General features: G+C 39.2%; 1 protein-coding gene across 1 annotated transcript; it reads right to left on the reverse strand.

The window, feature by feature from the left end:
- Positions 1-551: 551 nt before the first annotated feature.
- Positions 552-16,089, reverse strand: mapkapk5 (MAPK activated protein kinase 5). Its single transcript, XM_004547112.6, has 14 exons — positions 15,151-16,089; positions 13,295-13,368; positions 7,909-7,984; positions 7,047-7,144; positions 6,824-6,932; positions 6,523-6,612; positions 5,972-6,067; positions 5,778-5,858; positions 5,499-5,686; positions 4,555-4,675; positions 4,282-4,412; positions 4,011-4,126; positions 2,619-2,723; positions 552-2,329 (listed from the first exon to the last, which is right to left on the reverse strand). The coding sequence occupies exons 1-14, from the start codon at positions 15,184-15,186 to the stop codon at positions 2,235-2,237; spliced, it is 1,416 nt and encodes a 471-aa protein (XP_004547169.1). The 5' UTR covers positions 15,187-16,089; the 3' UTR covers positions 552-2,234.
- Positions 16,090-19,261: the final 3,172 nt, after the last annotated feature.

Here is a 19,261-nt window from a genome sequence, read left to right on the forward strand (position 1 = left end):
CCAAAGGACACTTTTTTTCTGCTAATATGGTGCTACTTTAATTTGTGTTGTCAAATCCATAACCTTCATATTTTCATATAAAAAACCCCAGCAAATTACAGCCAGAAGCTTCTAATTCCTGTCAATTATTTCCAACTAAGTAAAGGATGGAGATGCCGCCCTTTCAAACAAGGCACATTTGAGTGTGAAACTTGAATAAGGCCTTTTTAAACACAAGCTGTGGTTATCATTAAGCTTTAAGGCGAACTGAAAGAAAGTGAAAATGATCCCACCCAATTGTCGACGCCACCTAAATTTGAATACAGACATAAAAAGGAAGACTTGCACTTTTTTGTTCGTATCAGTTTTAAAGTGTGAAAAATATCAGCTTTCAACATGATTGCCATCTCCTGCCTCCAAAGAAATAAATATTAAGAAAAGCAGACATTTAGGCTGAAACTATGCTTTTTTTTATGATAATGCAATGAGTTTAAAATCTGACCATGTCCCCCCAAAAAAGGGGAGAAAAAGTCAGAGAGAGCAGCGATGAGTGATGATATATTGCACCAGTGTTTGCAAATTACTCAGAAGAAACACTTCTTTTTAATGAAGATCACATAGTTAATGCAGTAATCTTGACAAGAATTTATGTTCACAGAAAAAGTTCTGTAAAAGACTTCATCAAAGAATTATCTCAGGACAGACGAGGTTTTCCAAAACACAAAATAAACATTTCCAGCTGTTCAGCAAACTCAGTGTGGCCTCATTCAAACACCTTAAGAGGAACCCTTTCTCCAAACGCCTCTTTTAAAGGATATTATTGTTAGATATGAGTAGACCACAAGAGTCAAACAGTGTAGTGAAGATTTCACTCTGACCAGTCAACTAACAATATGACATTAATCACACCTTAAGGGTGAGGATGTGGGGACATTTCTGGGTATTCAAACCTCTGAAATGAAATGACATGAAACATGGAAGGCCTCTGATAAACAGTAATACTGACACATTAGATAAGTACGGTCTCAGTATGTACATGCATGGGGGGGGGGGGGGCATGATCACATTATAGCCCCTATTGCACATTCAGTTGAACATCAAGTTACAACACTGAAATCCAGTCCTTCCCCCCTGATCTGCTCTGGTCTAAGACCACACTGGACCAAAATCACCAGGGGGGTTTCTTTTGTGTGTGTGTTTCTTTGAGCTCAAGTAACAACCACTCCTGCTAGGAAAGAGTTCAAATATTAACTATGCAGGTCTAAATTCCAGCAGATACAACTGTGACGTGAAAGCAGCAGAGATTGTGTCAGTTTCACAGATAAACAACTTGAAATAAAACAGTGGACTCTCATCCAAACCATCAGAAATCAGAAAAACACATTGTTACTTTTATTAATGTTTTTGAAAGGGGAGGGGGATTTTTGGGGGGCTTTGAAAAAGTCTGAGAACGTCTTAACTAAAGCTCATAAAAAAGGTATTCAGATTTTATTTTTTTGGCTCAAACGATTTAATAACTAATAAATTTAGTTGGAAGAGAGGTACTGTGAAAAAAAATGAGCAAATCTGCCTCCATTTTTCTGATTTATGATGCCTTCTTTTACCCGCATTTCTGCTTCTCCCCAACCTCTAAACAACAAAGGTCGAGGGAAAGACGCACGAGACGACGGAAAACCCAAAGCTTCAGACCATTTCTCTCTAGCGTGAGATTTTAAAGGTGTGTGGAAGAACAAAATCACATTGTAGAGTGCTTCTGTCAACTTTCGGACCCCAACCTACGAGTAAGGTATAAAATAATGGAATTTTGTTTAAATAAATACATTCCTTAGCAAGGTTAAAATAAAATAACATAAAATAGAATAAAATGAAATAACTGGGATAAAACACATGACATCTTGAATAAGCTGGACAAACAGCTAATAAAAATTTCCTCCCAGAAAATAATTTCTTTCACAGATTTTCATTTTTTTGGTCTTGCTTTTTTTTTTTTGCAAAAATGAAAATATAGTTGTTGGTTTTTTTTCTCCCCACGTTCTTTGCAAGTATCCATAAAAAAATTTTTTTATAGTACCAATGAGTCATCTTTGAAATATATCTACAGCTGTACAATAGCTCTTGCAACAGTTTGACAATAAATCTTGCAAGTAAATTTACGAAAAGAAAAAAAATTTATACATAAAAAAGCTTTTTTACAGATATGAGTTAAAAAGGGTAATAACAAACAATATAAAAAGAAGATAGAAAGACAGCAGCTGCTAATGAGATTCTTGGAGATTTGTCTTCTCTTCGATGGCCTGTTTCACTATTTCAGCCAACTTCAAGCGGTCGACTTTATCGGAGAAGGCTCGTCCTGCAATGAAAATCTGCTGGTTAAGGATCTGGTAACTGGTAACAATAAAATTACACTTCTAAATGAGAGCCATGCTTAGTCTTTTCCCCCTAATCTTATAATAACAGAGACAATTAATCTGGTTTCTGTAGATTTTTGTCAATTTGAATAATTAGGGGTGCAGCGATATTGTTTATACAGTCTTTTCTGATCTTTGCAATAAGCTATTCATTCACCACACATAAGCTCACACCTGAAAAGTGAATGAAAAAAAACATGGATGACTTTAGAGAGAGCAAGCAACACTGACCGTCCCAACTGAGCCCCTGCAGGCCATCCCTCAGCAGCTTACAGTCTCTGTTGAACCTCCAGGCATCATACATCACTTCATTCAGCTTCTCATCCTCGTTCTCTCCTGCACAAAAATTATTATTTTTTTAACTTCAGAAGTTGTTGTTTTTTTCCCTCTCTGAGAGATGTGCAACATTGTCAACAGAAAAAAAATCACAAGCAGACTCCATATAGACTTTAATGTACACTATCCATGGCCACTTTGTTAGGTACACCTATTCAACTCCTCCTTAATGCAAATATCTAATCAGCCAATCACATGGAAGCAAAAAAATTAGTCACAGGGAAGGAAAGTGATTTCGCACACTAACATCTCTGGCGTTTACAGAGACTAAAAAATGCCTTGTTGATGCTAGACGGACAGCTTTGAGCTGACAGGAAGGCAACGGTAATTCAAATAACCACTCGTTACAACCAAGGTATGCAGAAGAGCATCTCTGAATACACAACATGTCAAATGTTGAAGCAGTTGAGCTACATCAGCAGAAAACCAAACCTGGAGCCAATCACATCAGCTGAGAACAGAAAACAGAGGCTGTAAGTCACACAGGCTCACCAAAATTGAACAATGTAAAGATGTGGGGGATATTTTATTGGCACACTTTAGCTCCCTTAATACCAAGTGAGCATCAGTTTAACACAGCCTACGGCAGTGTTACTGCTCATGATATCCATGATTTTATGGCTACAGTGTACCCATCTTCCAATGGCTGCTTCCAGCAGCTTAATGTCACAAAGCCCCAACTGATTTCTTAAACATGACAATGAGTTCTTTATACTCAGAGGACCTGCACAGTCTCCAGATCTCAGTCCAATAAAGCACCTTTGAGGTGGAACAAGAGATTGCTGCCTGCACATCCATCATGCCAAATCTGCAGCAACTCTTTGATGCCATCATGTCAAAATGCACCAAAATCTCTGAGGAATGTTTCCAGCACCTTGCTGAAGAATTAATGAAGAATTAAAGCAGTTCTGGAGGAAAAAACAAGGTCCAACAAAATACTAGAAAGGTGTACCTAATAAAGTGGTCAGTGAGTGTCTATAACCTTATACAGCCTGATTAGAATTCCAGCAATTATTAGTCATAAATGTTCAAAAATCAGTGAGTTTCTCTGCATTTTCAAGTTACGTTACAACCAATTAAAGGTTTGGAAAAAAAAAAAAAAAAGCTTAGCTGATCATCTGTTCCTCTGTACTTTGGCAGTTCTTATGTTTACTTTTCATCACAGACTGCCAAAATGCTTCTTAGTTGAATTGAAGTGAAAAACAGACACCAAACTCAACAAGCCAGCACAACTTTTCATACTTCTTCATTAAAATGCTAGTTGTATACCGGCGTGGGTTTACTGACCAGCTTGTGGTAGTATACACTGTGCAATGACATCTCGTAATTTTTCCAGTGCTACGTTGGAGTCTTCCCCTCCGTTTTCTGGGTCGTGAATGAAGAAACTGTCACTGGGCTTTGGGCTGCAACATGGACAGAAAAACATATTTCAGAGCAGATCTTTTTTTTTTCTTTTTCTTTTTTTTTTTTTTTTAAATACAAGGACTTCCAAATAAATAAAAAAAACTTTGGATACACACACACACACAAAGAAAAAAAAACAAAACAGCAACTATACCCTAGAAGTTTCCGCTTCCTGAGGATTGGGTTGTTGACAGAGTTTAGGGGCTTCAGGCTGACATTCAGATCCTGAATTCTCATGTTGGCCAGCTGCTCTGCGTGGGCCTGCTGAATCCCTGCAACTACCGCCTGGGAAGCAGAAAGAGGACAGTCAAAGCTGGTATCTAAATTTCTGCCTAAGGAGGGCTATACGTCTGTTATATTATAATAATTAAGAATACTCATTTAGCAGTTTCCTCTGCCAGTCAGATCACTGACGCAATGCACTCACCTTATCCATCATCATCTGTGCCGAGGGCAGCACGTTGTCAAGAGCCTCGGTGCAGTTAAGCCAAGGATGAGCCAAGACTCCCTCGATTGTCAGCCTCTCCTCTGGCTTCACCTTCAGCAGCCTGCAGGGAGGAAACAAAGAGGCAACAGAAAATACATGTGGGTCAGAAAAAGAGTGAATGAGTGAGACTAACAGAGGGATGGGACGAATAAACACAAGGAAGACAGAGGAGAAAAGGAAGGCAATATGGGGTAAACAAGATGACAGGAGAGTTAATGAGTCTGCTGAGGGGTGTACTACAAAATATGCTGGACAAAGTCAGGTATTCTTTGCATCAACTGGATTGACAAACCTAAACCATAAATCAGAGATAATGGTTACGACAGTAGGGATTGCAAAGTCTCGTTGTTATTAGGCTCTGTGCCTACTCACAAAAAAAAAAAAAGGGGGGGGGGGGGCTTGATGGGGGTCATGTGATTCTTCAGTTTTCTTCAATTATAAAGAAAAGGTCACAAAGGACAATGAAGGACATTTAAAAGAGTTTTCATGGCAAAAAGCAAAACTTGTGCAGAGTGTTATTGGCGTGAATGACTATTTTAATCTAATTTTATTTTGGTCATTTATTTATTTTAGATCATTTGAAGGCTTTTTTTTAGTTTTTATTGTGATAGGAGAGTAGAGAAACAACAGGAAGCTGGAAATAAGATCATATGAAGACAAACCCAGCCCTGTGCCCTCAGAGAGCTAAAGTGGCACCCCGATTTTCCATTTATTTCTCATGTTGGAGCTGCTCATCTGAACTCTGATACATACAAACTTAATATTTAAGAAAAAGGTGACTGAGGTCTGAAATCGTTTCATAATGAAGGACGTGTGATAATCTATTAGGTTATAGAAAAAAATCCTGTAGGTAGACAAAGAATAGAAATAGGAAGAAGACTTACTTGCGTACAATGTCCTTGGCCATCTCAGAGATCTGGCTCCACTCGTCTTCGGGAAAGTCAAAGCTGGCGGTCATAATCTTCTTCCTCATGTCCTTTGGGATGGTGCGACTGTGATGCTTGGAGTAGAACGGAGGGTAGCCACACAGCATTACGTAGATAATCACACCGAGAGACCACAAGTCACAGCTCTGTAGACAGAAAAGAAACCTTTTAAAAAATAATTCACCAGTGAACCAGGCCTGACGCACCTGCAGCAGGAATCCCAGATATGAGTCTTGCCTTGTTATAGGTGTAAGGAGTGGGTGAGGTAGGTATAATTCCAGACTTTTCCTTCTGGTGCCTTCTTTGAGCCTCAAGTACCTGTACAGAAAACAGGGCCAGAATACATCATTAAGATATGATGCATTCAGTCGTTAATGATGTGTCAGCCGTCAGTGGAATGAGAAAGCAAGTGCATCTTTTTTTTTTTTAACCTGAGGTGCTACGTAGTAAGGAGTAAACTGAGGGGTCATCAAGTCTCCTTGGTCGATTTTGGCAAAGCCAAAGTCACACAGCTTCACAGGTGCATCCTGCAGAACAGACAGAATCACCGAATGAGAGATACGAATATGTTTTGAGCATAAAAACTTTTTATTAGCAACTTCATGTAAGATATTTTCTCTGGGGCTTCACGGAGTTTCACTTGATGGGATTTCTTAGCTGGAACACCTTTGGGACATTACTGAAATTGCTGCCAGAGCAGAATTGATTTCCAAGTCTGTCACAGCCACTGCAGATTTTCTAATTCTACATTATCTTTGCCAAACTCTGCTAGATATAGTCTGAGAAAAAAAAAAAACCCAAAAAAACCCTTTGATCCACTGTGTTGAAAAGTCTAGCAAAGCTTCTACTCTTTTGCATTTCATTCTGTATTTTGTATAAATAATTAATTAGCTAAAAGTAATTGGCTGTGGCAGCTTTAACGTTACTTCAAAACTGCAGTATTTACATCTGTGTGTGCAACAACGCAGCATCAGGAGCTTACCAGAGAGTTATCTTTGAAGAGAAGGTTCTCTGGCTTCAGGTCACGATGTGCAATATTTAGAGAGTGACAATGCTCCAACGCTTGGCTGATCTACAGGGAGGGAGACATAAAACTGAGACACCATCTATAGATTTATTAAAAACAGCCTAGGGTTGAACTGGTGTGTGCCACTTAATCCAAACAGCAGGTAGTAATGACAAGGCCAGGCTGTGTGACATGTTACTGCAGCTTTAAAGGAAAAGACAGACGATGTCATAAAACACAAGATAAAGGTGGACCACAGTTAGGTCTGTTCACCTACCTGTTTGGTGACCTGACTGGCCATCTTTTCAGTAAAGTGCCTGTGCTGACTGATTCTGTGGAACAGCTCGCCACCCTCCATCATTTCCATAACAATCAGGAGCCTCGCTCTGTGAAGAACAATTGGAGGAAACCGTGAAAACCAGGAGATGGAGATATGTTAAATTCTTTCTTTTATGACAAGAGATTCACTGAATCCTACAAAAACAGACTGAGCGCCTCACCTTGGGCTGGATTCATGGGGGAATTGAACACTGTTGGCATAAACTTCCAGGATTTGCACTATGTTTGGGTGGTTGGCACACATCATATGGAGACGCACCTGGAGAGAAAACAAGCAAAGTGAATTTAGAGTAACTCTCTTAAGTTTAAATTCTCCATGTTTAAGCCAGGTTAAAGTCATTGCAACAGAGAATAGCATCATATCATCAGTAAAGTCACTCTGATGTGCAGTGTCGGCACTTCCCAGGCAAAAAGAGAAATTTAATGTGAGATCAATGACATCTATTAGTATTCAAATGTTTAAACTACATCAAAGCTGACACAGAAATCATTTTATTACACGTTTCCACTGCTTTACTGGTTTTATTAAGCAGATGAGTCAACTAATGCACATTCGTTACCAATGAATGCCAAAAATTGACAAATTCTGCAAATGTAAATGCAAATTAAGCAGCTGCAAATACCAAGAATTCTTCTAAATAATTAGACCATCGGAAATTATACAGTGTCAGACTCAGAAAAAAGCAGATTGCAAGACAGACAAAGACAGTACGCCAACACCAAGTCTGTGTAGCTTGTTTTGACTGCACTGCTTAACTGCTGCATAAGCTGCTTGATCAAAACACGGGGCTGCTAATGACACGGAGAGGCTGCTAAGACAAACTGTTCACTGCAGGGAGACAGCGTTGCAGACAAAGGCGCTCATACAAACAGGCTGAAGTACAAGAGAAGCAAGGAAGAAAAAACAAACAAAACCGGAATTAATACAGACTGATAACAGGCAGGCAGAACAAAGTATGCTGACACAGCCCCAGACAACAAACAGCAGGTATTAATCACAGCCATGACAGTGTTTCCTCTAACCTCATTTCTGGCCTTGGGGCGATCAATAAGGATCTTCAGGGCCAGGCGTTCCTGAGTTGACTTCTTCACACAAACTCTGCAAAAAAAGAAAACAAGTATCGACAAACACCCCACGCACCATGATAGATGTGTCAGATGTGTGCCTGTGCTAACAATCAGGAATTAAATATATCTAAACTCACAGGACTTTTCTAATTTTCTGGTGTTTCTATTAACAATCAGTTGCTCTGCTTGTCACTCATCTGTATTACGTGATCTAATATATTCAGATTAAAACCTAAAAACTGTGCAAACTCTTTATAGCAAATTGGCTTAATTATTTACAGTTTCACCTGAAAACGATTTAAGCCTTGCCAGCTTTTCACAACATCCTGATAAACACACTAAATCATTAAAAGGCGTCTCTCTTATACCTGCAACCAGCTCCTCTACATGAGGTCACAGGTGAAATCATTAAACCACTATGTCACATAAAACAACCATCCAAGCATTTTACAGCATTCCCATCTACCTATCTGATTAAGAAACAAGATTACAATCAAGTCCAGTCAGATAAAACTGCATTCCCCAAATCCACAACAAATAAAATGCCAGACAGTGTCCAGTGTCCTTTACTTAAACAAAACAGCTGATATCAATGAGAGACAATGTGTAGGCTGACAATGTCTGGACACTTCTTTTTCTTTTAACTTGAGATGCCATTTCACCCTTACAAAAAGCTTTAAAGTAGATAAAAAACATAATTCAACAGTATCTACAGTTTCAGATAGGGCTGTTCATATAACGATATATATCGGATGACGATATAAAAACGTCTATGTTTCATTTTACGCTATCATTTGTTCCTTGGTGTCGCAAAATAAACTGTTTACGGTAATACTTTTTCATTATTTTGATGGTCACTGTAGTGGCTGTCGTTAGCAACAACGACGTTAAAACCATCGCGTGTCCGCTTGTTTATGTTCCACATAAACCTTTCACAATAAAGCTCAAGATCCTGTTGAGACTTTACAAAATAAACTGAATCACGTGAAAGAGCAGATTATTTACGGATAAGAAGTAAAAAAAGAGCCGCCAGGTGCTAAAAAATAAACCTTAGACTCAAACGTTAGAACAGGCTTTTCCCCGCAGCACGCCGTGTAATAAATACAAAGAAAACGGCGGCCGTTACAACTTATGTCTAGAAATATATAGTTTCATGCATCTGTTAAAACACTGGACTCCAGCTACATGACGCGCAGCTGGAAACACTTTCCGCAAGTCGAGCTGCCCGAGATCCACAGAATTTACAGAAAATGTTACATTTTTGTGATTTATATCGGTATCGGGACGATAGAATTCTGATATCGGGATATGAGATTTTGGTCATATTGCACAGACCTAGTTTCAGATATATATTTTGTCTGCAGACAACTAATTATTTGCATGTTATTTAAAATAAATATTCTTCTGTTAATAGACTAATCACTTTAGGACTTATATTTATAATCTGTGGATGTGTAAATACTTTATCTGTAAAGCTTGAATTTATATTTGCATAGGCGCTCTTATTTTATTTAAAAGACTTTAAAGTTGTAAAGGTAGTTTCTGTGTGCTAACGTGGTGTTTTAGACTATTACACTCCTACATACCGCCTGGATATGATCTGATGTTGAATTAAATAAGGCCAAACAGAAGCACAGAGAAGACATCAGCTGACTAGCTGGATTTACTTTATTTTGTAAATATCAAAGTTTGTTGTGGGAATGGTGAATCTGCTCTGCATCTTTGTATGTAGAGTAAACCAAAGGAAAAGTCATCTGTGGATGCATATTTTTCATCGTCACAAGGATAAAATGAAGTAAATAACTCCTGGAAATGGGTTTCCTCAATCCACATTTTGAACTGCACACTCATTAAATATGAAACGTGCAGATACATAATTCATTTTTGGAAGAATCTAATAACTCCCTTTCCCTCTCCTCTAATCTACAGGGGCTCAAATATTCACTTTAAACACTTACTTTGAACTCAGATTACACTATTAAAGTATTACTGGGAGAAACATTCAGCTCTGGCCAAAGTTCACTTCACTAGAAACCAATACCTTCCCAAATGAATGACAGAATTAGTCCGGTGGTGGGGGATACAGTAAAAGACATGAATGTGCTAGCAGACGGAGGCAGGTAAGAAGGAAGTAATAAGAGTTCCGAGCAAAAAACCGAGTTAGAAATATAAAACACGAGGTGAGTAAAAGTTGCTCAAAAAAAATAGCATGAATCATACCAGCATGTTTACATGGTGGCCTGATGAGTCAATTTCACTGTATTCTCATCACTCAAGGCCAAAAATATACACATTGGGTAATAACAGATTGCTCTCGCTTGATCCAGACTAATGATAGCCTCAAAGTGCAGAATGAGCAGAAGAAGTCAGTGGCAGACACTGATATATTACCACTGGCATCTAACTAGAATCAGCAAGACAGACCTGCACTAAAAAGACTGCGTATAGCATAAACAGACTTAAATCTGCTGGCAGAGCTGCTGCCTCTCTGTAAAGTTCAGCAGAAACAGAATGAATCTAAAAGTCATTCCTGTGAACAGATATCCCAGTGAAGCAGGGCAATGCAGCGTTTACTAATTTTTAATATTAAAAGGAGTCATTTATAACAGTGATTGCTACTTATTCATATGCGGTATAAGCTTTCCTGTGATCGATTACTCCCAATTTTACAGTGTGAAGACAATTAGAGGAATATAGAAGGGAAATGGACGACTTAAGCAAACTGCTATGTTTTATAATTGATCCCTTGTGTATCCACCGCTAGACTAAACCCAACAAAGCCAAGGAATTGGAAATAAACTCACTTTCTTCAAGAGGATTACGATTTTAAGCTGTTAGTTTACACAACACATGGGTAGTAATGCTTTTAACAGTGAGTCTGTGAACTGAATCCCAGCGAGTCTGACCATTTGTTGTATTCCACTCGCTTCTCGCACTTCATGTTTCTTGTCCCTCTCAACTGTTCCCATCAATATGGGCGCAACAGGCTTGTGCAACAGGCTTGAAAGAAACCTACCATGCCCACACGCTGCTGTGTATTTTACAGCATGTCTACGCATTTTTAAACTTTCATTCTGCAATGCCAAAAGAACCTGCACAAATGGGCACAAATGCTGAACTCCCAAACTCTGCTTAGGGCCACCGTCCTGTTAAAGGAACTTTCTTTTGGACTGGCTGCCTCTTGCTAACAGATTGTCTTCCAGAGCAGCTGTGTGGAGCTGCTGTGCTCACAGCCAGAGCTGCATGCCTGAAACGACCATATTATCACTGACGCCATAAAGAAGCAAGAGTAGAGACAAAAACATCTGAAACTGAACTGAGTAACTGAGGTTACTTGCACACATACTTACCTCATTATGGCACAATGCCAAGTGTTGGATGGAGCGGTGTAAAGCACACCACTACTGGACTCTGGACAAGTCTAGGTTTGGAGAATGCCAGGAGAACATTACTGACCTGACTGCACTATGCCAGGTGTTAAGTTTGGTGGAAGAAGAATAATGCTATGGGACTATTTTTTCTGGGGTCTACCTGGGCCTCTTAGTTCCATTTTTCGAGTTTTAATGTTTGACTCTGCTATGAAAGAACTTGTCTGCCCTGACACCTTTGGGATAAACTAGAAGCTATAGACCAGCTAATGGACAGCTTGATTGACGTATGCTTGCATATCTCACTTAGAGTGACTTCGCAGGAGAGATGGAGAGGGCTTAGCTTCCCTGCCAATGGAGCTGTCAGGTCAAGATGCCAGGGCAGCATAGCATCATCCTCATTCTCATTATTATCATCTCTGATGATATCCATGATAACATCCTCCTCCTCGTCTTCTCCATGCTTCTCTTAGGAGTTGAAGAACTCCAGGTTCTCGTGGGGGGCTAGAGACTGTTACAAAGGGGGTCAGGAAACCCCATGTCCTTGAAGTCATTGCTCTGACGTTGTGGTAGTGGAGCCTGAATGGTCATTCAGAGGTCATTCCCCATAGTGAGATACCTCACTTGGTTTTCAGAGAACTGGGGTTACACCAGTAACCAAAGGATTCTTCAGTGTCTGATCTGATAAATGCTCTTTTAAACGAGTGGGGTGAAAAATTCCCACAGACACATCCCAAAATCTTGCAGGAATCCTTTCCAAAATTGTGGAAGCTATTATAGCCACAAATGGGGACCAACTTCATATTAATGCCTCATATTAATAGAATATGATGTCAGAAAATCGCCTTTAGGTGTAATGTTTAGGTAGCCTAATACTTTTTCTCATATGGTAACAGTAACAGTCTGGTGTGGGCCAGAGGGGCCGATGGCGCGCTATGGCAGCCTGGCTTCTGTCAGTCTGCCCCAGGGCAGCTGTGGCTACAACCGTAGCTTGCCTCCACCAGTGTGTGAATGTGAGAGTGAATGAATAGTGGCATTGTAAAGCGCTTTGGGTGCCTTGAAAAGCGCTATATAAATCCAATCCATTATTATATGGTGTACATGAACATAACAAAATGAAAACATAATGAGTCCAGTTTAACTGACTTCCACTGAGGTTTTGAGGGATACGTGCATTGGGTGGGATTCAAGTCCACCATGCTGCAATTACATAGACTGTGCTTGTGCCAACTGAGCCACCTCCAAAAACAACAGAAATCGTGCCTGTGCCAAACATTTTAAGCTCCCAGCTGCAATGTTCTTACACACGAGTAGTAGGTCCAGTCAGTTAAAGCAAGTGACAAGCACCTGGTCCTTTTATAATTTTTAATGTGTTAACGTGCCAAGGATAAGGTCAGGCTGTGCAACAGCAAATTTAATGCAAGAGAACCGCTAGAAATGCATACAGACGTGTTTGTCTAGTCAATAGCTCAGCTAACAAATAAATCTAAATCAGCTCTGACATCGACTCTGCGGTGTATTCAGAGACTCAGATGTATACATAGATTTAATCATGCACTGCATGGGGACACAACAATCTCTGCCACCCTCTTCAATCAAATCACTTTACTTAAAAATACTCTGAATCACAATAATCTATTTTCAGGATAAACAAAACTACACTGTAACCTCAGTTAACGCTGACTGCGTTCTCACAGTTGTGTTTAACCCAGAAGTGTTAAGAGTTCTCCCTGTGGGATTCTGTAGCACTAATAAATGACAATAACTCATTTCCATAGACGTCAGAAGCACAGGTAAAAGGTGATTTCTCAATCACAAACAGATATCATGATAATGTTTCCTGGTTGTGTAATACTCCTCACACTGGCCATAGTTCAAGAAAAATAATCCCGTTCCACATTTTGGCACCAACAGACTGCAGCAGAAAAGATAAAATGTCAAGAATAAAGAAAAGTCTTTTTAAAAAGACTTACCTGACAGGGCCACTGATGCCAGCTCCCAGTTTCTGTGTCCAGTTTATGTTGTACTCGTCCAAAATAGATGTCTCCTGTTAAAAAGACAAAATAATACCATATAGTATATCAGAACATTGAAGAAAAGGCAGACCACCGTGGTAGACAGGAATGTTACAAAAAGACCTAGGCTTAAGTTTATGAATCATCTGTGCCTTTCACAACAGTCAGCACGGGGTATGTCATGCTTTATGATCATTAGCTCACGAGAAAGAAAAGAAAATACTGTATAAAAAAACTAAACCCCCCCAAACATTTGATCAATGCCAATACACAGGCAGTGATTATACCAGTACACAGAATATGATGTTTATTATAATACATACTGTATGTTATATTCATAACATATATTCAAAAGACTACTGCAGATACTAGTTACATTATACTAAATGGAAAGAAACACATTAACCCTACTGTGTTAACACTGGGTGGTGTAATAGCTATACATCTATGGGCTCTAGTTTCACAATAGTACCATTCCTTGACAGAAAAAAGATTTAGAAAAAAGACAGCTTGGCTGCTATAACACAAATGCACCTGGAAAATCATGCCGCTACTACTGGTGCCAAAATAAATTATTTAAAGACAAGTTCACCCACACAAGTTCAGTAATCAACTAAAAAAATCAAAATAAAACAAATCAAGTTCTCTTTGACAAACCCCCAAACTTGAGGCCAGAAATTTTTGGCATTAGTCCCTTTTCCTTATAACATAATTTTCTGGGACATGTGAACATTGGCTGATTAAAATATAACTGTTGCAACACTTGACAATGTTTTACTACAGCTTGACAACCAGGAAAGTGCGATTTCGTGTCAAGACACTATTAAAGTAATCCAAAAAAAGATATCCTCTTATTTGGTCGAGGTGGAGTATTCGGCCAAAATCTCCCATAGCTGTTTAATTGGGACTAGACTTGCTGATTGTGAAAGCCATAGCATATGATTCACATGATGTTCACACTCATCAAACCCTATGTTTGATGAATGTGAGGTTTAGTGAATCACTGGTGACTCACTGAACCAAAAGACAGAAGCACTGTCATTCTGGAAAAACACCCCTCCATATGGTTTCACTAAGAGATAAACGCAGTCAACAGAACAACTCTATTGATTTGCAGTGACTTTTCATTCTAAGGGGACCCAAATGATGTCAGCAAACCCCCACAACCTAACAAAGTCAACAGATCTCATCACTTTAAGAGGGAGTCCAGGGTTCTTTAATCACACAACTTGAAGGACGAGTGATCAAAAACTACGCAGATTTGTAATGCTTTAATACTTTTTTTTTCTGGAGCAAGGAAACATGCAAGATTATTTCCTAGCATTTGATTTAATGAGCCAGGAAATTGATAAAACAGAGTCGGGGTTAAGCAAAAAGCTACTCAGCGAACGTGTGCTCCAGTTCTAGAGTACCTCTTGCCCAACCATGAAAGCAGGGGCCAGGGCAACTCCAGATCACATTTTACTGTTGACATAGATGCCAGGCAATGACACACTGAGGGGAGCCAGCCAGGAACAAACCCCAGATCCAGTTTGCAGGGAAGTAAGGCTGGTTAATGATCATGACCATTGTTAAATGGGTTTAAACTAAGAAATGAATATTATGTTTTTTAAAACATGTTCAACATTTCTGCCATGCAAATCACACATAAAACTCATCTGCTGTCAATAAATATGAGTTTATGACTGTCTCATGAAACAAGATAAAACTGCGCTCTTCATGTAGCATGCATTGAGCAACAGCTTTAAAAAGATAATATTTCCATCACTTGAGTGGACCAGTAACCAAGCAGAAGAAGTGTCATTTTAGGTTACCTTGATGAATTTGTCTGCATTGTTATCCTCCGACATGGTTTTGTGCTCCGGACAGATGAAGTCTGCCTCCCCAAACTCAGACTGAACACAGTGGAAACGAAGCGTTTGTGTCTTGTCTGACCTTTATAAAGTACCCCGGGCTTCACCAAGGCTTTCTATACTACTAGTTATAACAGGAAAAGGCCATCGGGGCAAAATGATACTCGGCTACAGAGCAACCAAAGCCGAGTGCCGTTCCTTTGGAAAACTGAAGCCCAGCAGCTGGTACGATTTAACGTTAGATCAGACCAGCTCGGCTCACAACCTCGGGGCCCGACTCGCTCTACCAGTCGTCTCAAATTCACTGTAGTGACCATGTAGAGTGGCAAACTGCGAGCAAGGTGACCAGAAAAGAGAAGTCCAACAGGGACAAGTCCAGCACTTTTGGAGGCGCAGCGAGCAGGGGGGCCTTACAGTGGTATTTTTAGCCAGCGCAGTGAGAGCAGTGCTCTGCTAACGCTGCGGAGACACTGAAGACTGGCCAAGCTGCTGTATGCTGCTACATTTCACGGTGAAAGCAGTCGATTACATAACAAAGACAACAGTGAACGATACGGCGGAACGAAGATACTCTCTGAAAATTAGCGATAGTACACTGGGTGACACCTGGGTTGATCTGACAAGAAGAGCACACCGCGTTCTCAGCAGCAGGACAATCTATTATGTCGTCGAGCCTTCTGACACGCTAGGTAACGAGCTAACCGAGTCGCGTCGGTTTTCCTGCTCCAGTCAAAGCCAGGGATGTTAAAATTCTCAGCAGACCGTGATAACTATCAGAACGCGTATGGAACAGCAACAACACATAACAGATGACAGGAGTTATCGAAGACTGCATTCAGCGGTGGCCAAAAGATATCCGCATCTCTGGACTGTTTTGCTAATCCCATAGGGGTCTTGCCAGAGGAATACACATAACGCCTGTCCGAACAGAAAGCCTGATCAAAATTATTGACAACATTAATAAATTCGAACAATATGTTAGGCTACACGTTTTAATCTATCACACACCACGTAATTTTCGGCGTATAATACATGTATTTGTCTTTTGTATTTTTGAAACAGCAAATTATTTTTTACAATCAAATACGTTTGAACTGGATACACTGTAATGGGTCCTTATAAGGACCTAGTTTTCAATGCGGACTCAAGTCCCATAAGCAGCATTGCAAACTACCGATTACTTAACAGTGGAAGAAGTTGAACTACTGCAGAACTACCCCTGGCGGAAATATAGTTAAGCTCAACTTAAAAATCTACACATTATAGGAAATTTTATTATATTTAAAAAGTTAAATGCCAGCAAAAAACAAGCAAACAAAAAATCAACCATCACACTTTAATTAATATCAGAATGTGCTAAAATAAATTAATTAAGATGATTTGTTAGACACCTACCTTCCAAAAAAAAAAAAATATCCCCCCAGGTGGCAGTATTCCATCAGGTAACCCCTAAAAATAAGACTTCCACGACTTCGTTAAAAATGTTTCTTATACAGAGATATTACCTGCACACCCAATGAGCTTTAGCTAAATCCAAGTGTGAAAAAAACTCTCCTTCGCTTTCAAATTTTTATTTATTTAATTAGATTTGATGTACTTTAACATAATATAGACTTTATCAAATAATCGGAAATACCAAGAAAAATAGATACTGTCAAATGAGATAACAGACTCTTCTGTTCATGGCACGGGTACTCACCCACCAACGACTCATTTTGGGGCAGGATAATACAATTCACTAAACAATTGTAATAAATAACAATAAATGTAACAATAAATGATTTGGGGGAGGGAGCATTTGGTATGATTGTCTTTATTCTTTAACACAGCCTGACACAAACTTTACACAAACTTTATTGTAATTTCTTTAAGTAGTCTTCAAGAATAGTTCTTCGGGCTTCTTGAAACACAGTCAAAGCTCTTCTTTGGATGTTGGCTGCCTTTTGTTCTGTTCTTTTTCAAGATGATCCCTCACTGCTTCAATAATATTGACACCTGAGGATCCATCAATGCTTTAACTGCATTGGAAATGTGTTTGGGACCACTGTGGTACTTTTCTGGATTCATAATTCCATGAATTTCCATAAGATCCCAAACATCACTGAAATGCGGAAATGCAGTCTCAAACCATAACAGAGCCTCAAGCGTGTTTTACAGATGGCTGTAGATACTCACTGTTGTACCTTTCTCCTGACCTCCTCTGTACATATTCGTGACAATTTGAACCAAAAATGTCAAATTTACACTAATCATTCCATCAGACCTGTTGCCACTTAGTTTACATCTAGTTCTTGATACATGAGTCCTTTCTCCCTGTTTCTCTTCTTGACAGGCACCCTTTAACTGAGACCATTTCTGGTGAGGGCTCAGCAGACCAAATGCATCTCTGAAGGACCAGATAAATCTCAGGTGTTCTGTGTCAGATCTTTGCTGCATTTCCCCCCATATTTCTCAAGGACATGATTTTCAGATACTGTTCATCAGCTGCAAACAGTTCTTTAAGCCGGTTGCTTTTTCTGTTGTCCTTCCCCTGTCCAGTTTCCTCAATATGCACACCATACTGAGATTTGCCACATTTCCAGCTTATCTGTCTTTGGTAATCACCTTCTTTGGCATTTTTCGGAGATTCAACAAAAGAAATGGGGACAAATTATGCATTTTTGTGAAAGGCTGCTAATAACAAAGTCCCCAAAGGTATAATTTAAAATTGGTTCTTTGCTAAGATGGCTGTTATGTGTCGACACATCACATTGTATATATAATTTACTACAACGCTATATGTAACAGTGTCAGAAAACCCAGCTAATTATGTTTTCTTCTCACCTCAGAATGTCATACAGTGAAATCTGTGCTGCTCAAGCACGTAAATAGGTGGAAATTTCTTGCTGCACCACATATACTACTATACAGTCCTTTTGTTAGTGCTCAAGTTATGCACAAGAGAAGAAGGAATTTTATTTTATGACCACCCAAGGTGAAAATAAAACTTGATAAGTGGAGTTATCACCATCACATGCATTTGATGGTGTTAGGCACTTATGGGCTTTTATTTAGTGTGCACAAGTTATCTTGTAAGATTATAACTTGTCCAGTCAAGATAAGAAACATCATACCAGAGAATCCATCCCAGAGCAAGTACAGCATCAGAGTATTGCGCAGCACTGAATCATTCTATTTACAATTCACCAAATGTGTTTGTCTGTGGGTTCTTTGCTGTGTCGGGTAGATGAAGAAGAATATATGGAACAAAGTAATCACAGCAGGGCTTTGGGGTGGGGTTTTTATTTATTTGCTTGTTTTAACTAAACCATCAGTTGGGCGCACATTGTGGAGGACAAAATGGGAAAGACTAAAGTGTTATGACAAGATTAAGGAAAGGTCATACTGGTCATTGCAATTCTCCCTTTTTCTTTTTTTGAGAATGGTTAGATGGCAGACCTTTGGGCCACAGTCCAGCTCAGATTGTAGTAATGCAGCTGAAAGATGTTTGCCAACCATAATAAATCCAAAAGAGGAAGACAACAGAAAAATAGCACTAAATAGCACTTGATAGGCATACACTTTGTTCAGGATAACATCTTCAATAATAGCTTCAATATTAATACCATTTGAATAATTTACATGACATAAATATTTATGAATCTCATTTAATCCACATGCTACAACATTAAAGTGGCAAATGTATCCATCAATACCTACTTAAAGGACTATGTTTATCTCTTATTGTTGGTCTTTACATATGTTTCAGTTCCATATAAATTGTGAAGTAATATATTTTGATTATTATAGAACAGAAAGTCCTGATATTTCTTCATGCAGTGACTCATTATGTTAGACCAACAGGTCAAACCTTTGAACTTTTCTCAATAATATATTTAATATTTGACTGTGGAAATTTTAAATGAAAAACATTAGTGCAGCCACCTCCAGTTGCTCCTTGTTTGTGTCGCTCTGCCCTTGAGTAAGTGAAAAGCATGCTCTGTTAGATTGAAATCAGGTGACCAACTTGGCCACTGAAGAATATCACATTTCTTGCTGTGAGAAACTTTTAGGTTGCCTTTGCAGTAAGCTT

The sequence above is a fragment of the Maylandia zebra genome, linkage group LG12 (genome assembly GCF_041146795.1).
Source record: "Maylandia zebra isolate NMK-2024a linkage group LG12, Mzebra_GT3a, whole genome shotgun sequence".
Taxonomy (NCBI): domain Eukaryota; kingdom Metazoa; phylum Chordata; class Actinopteri; order Cichliformes; family Cichlidae; genus Maylandia; species Maylandia zebra.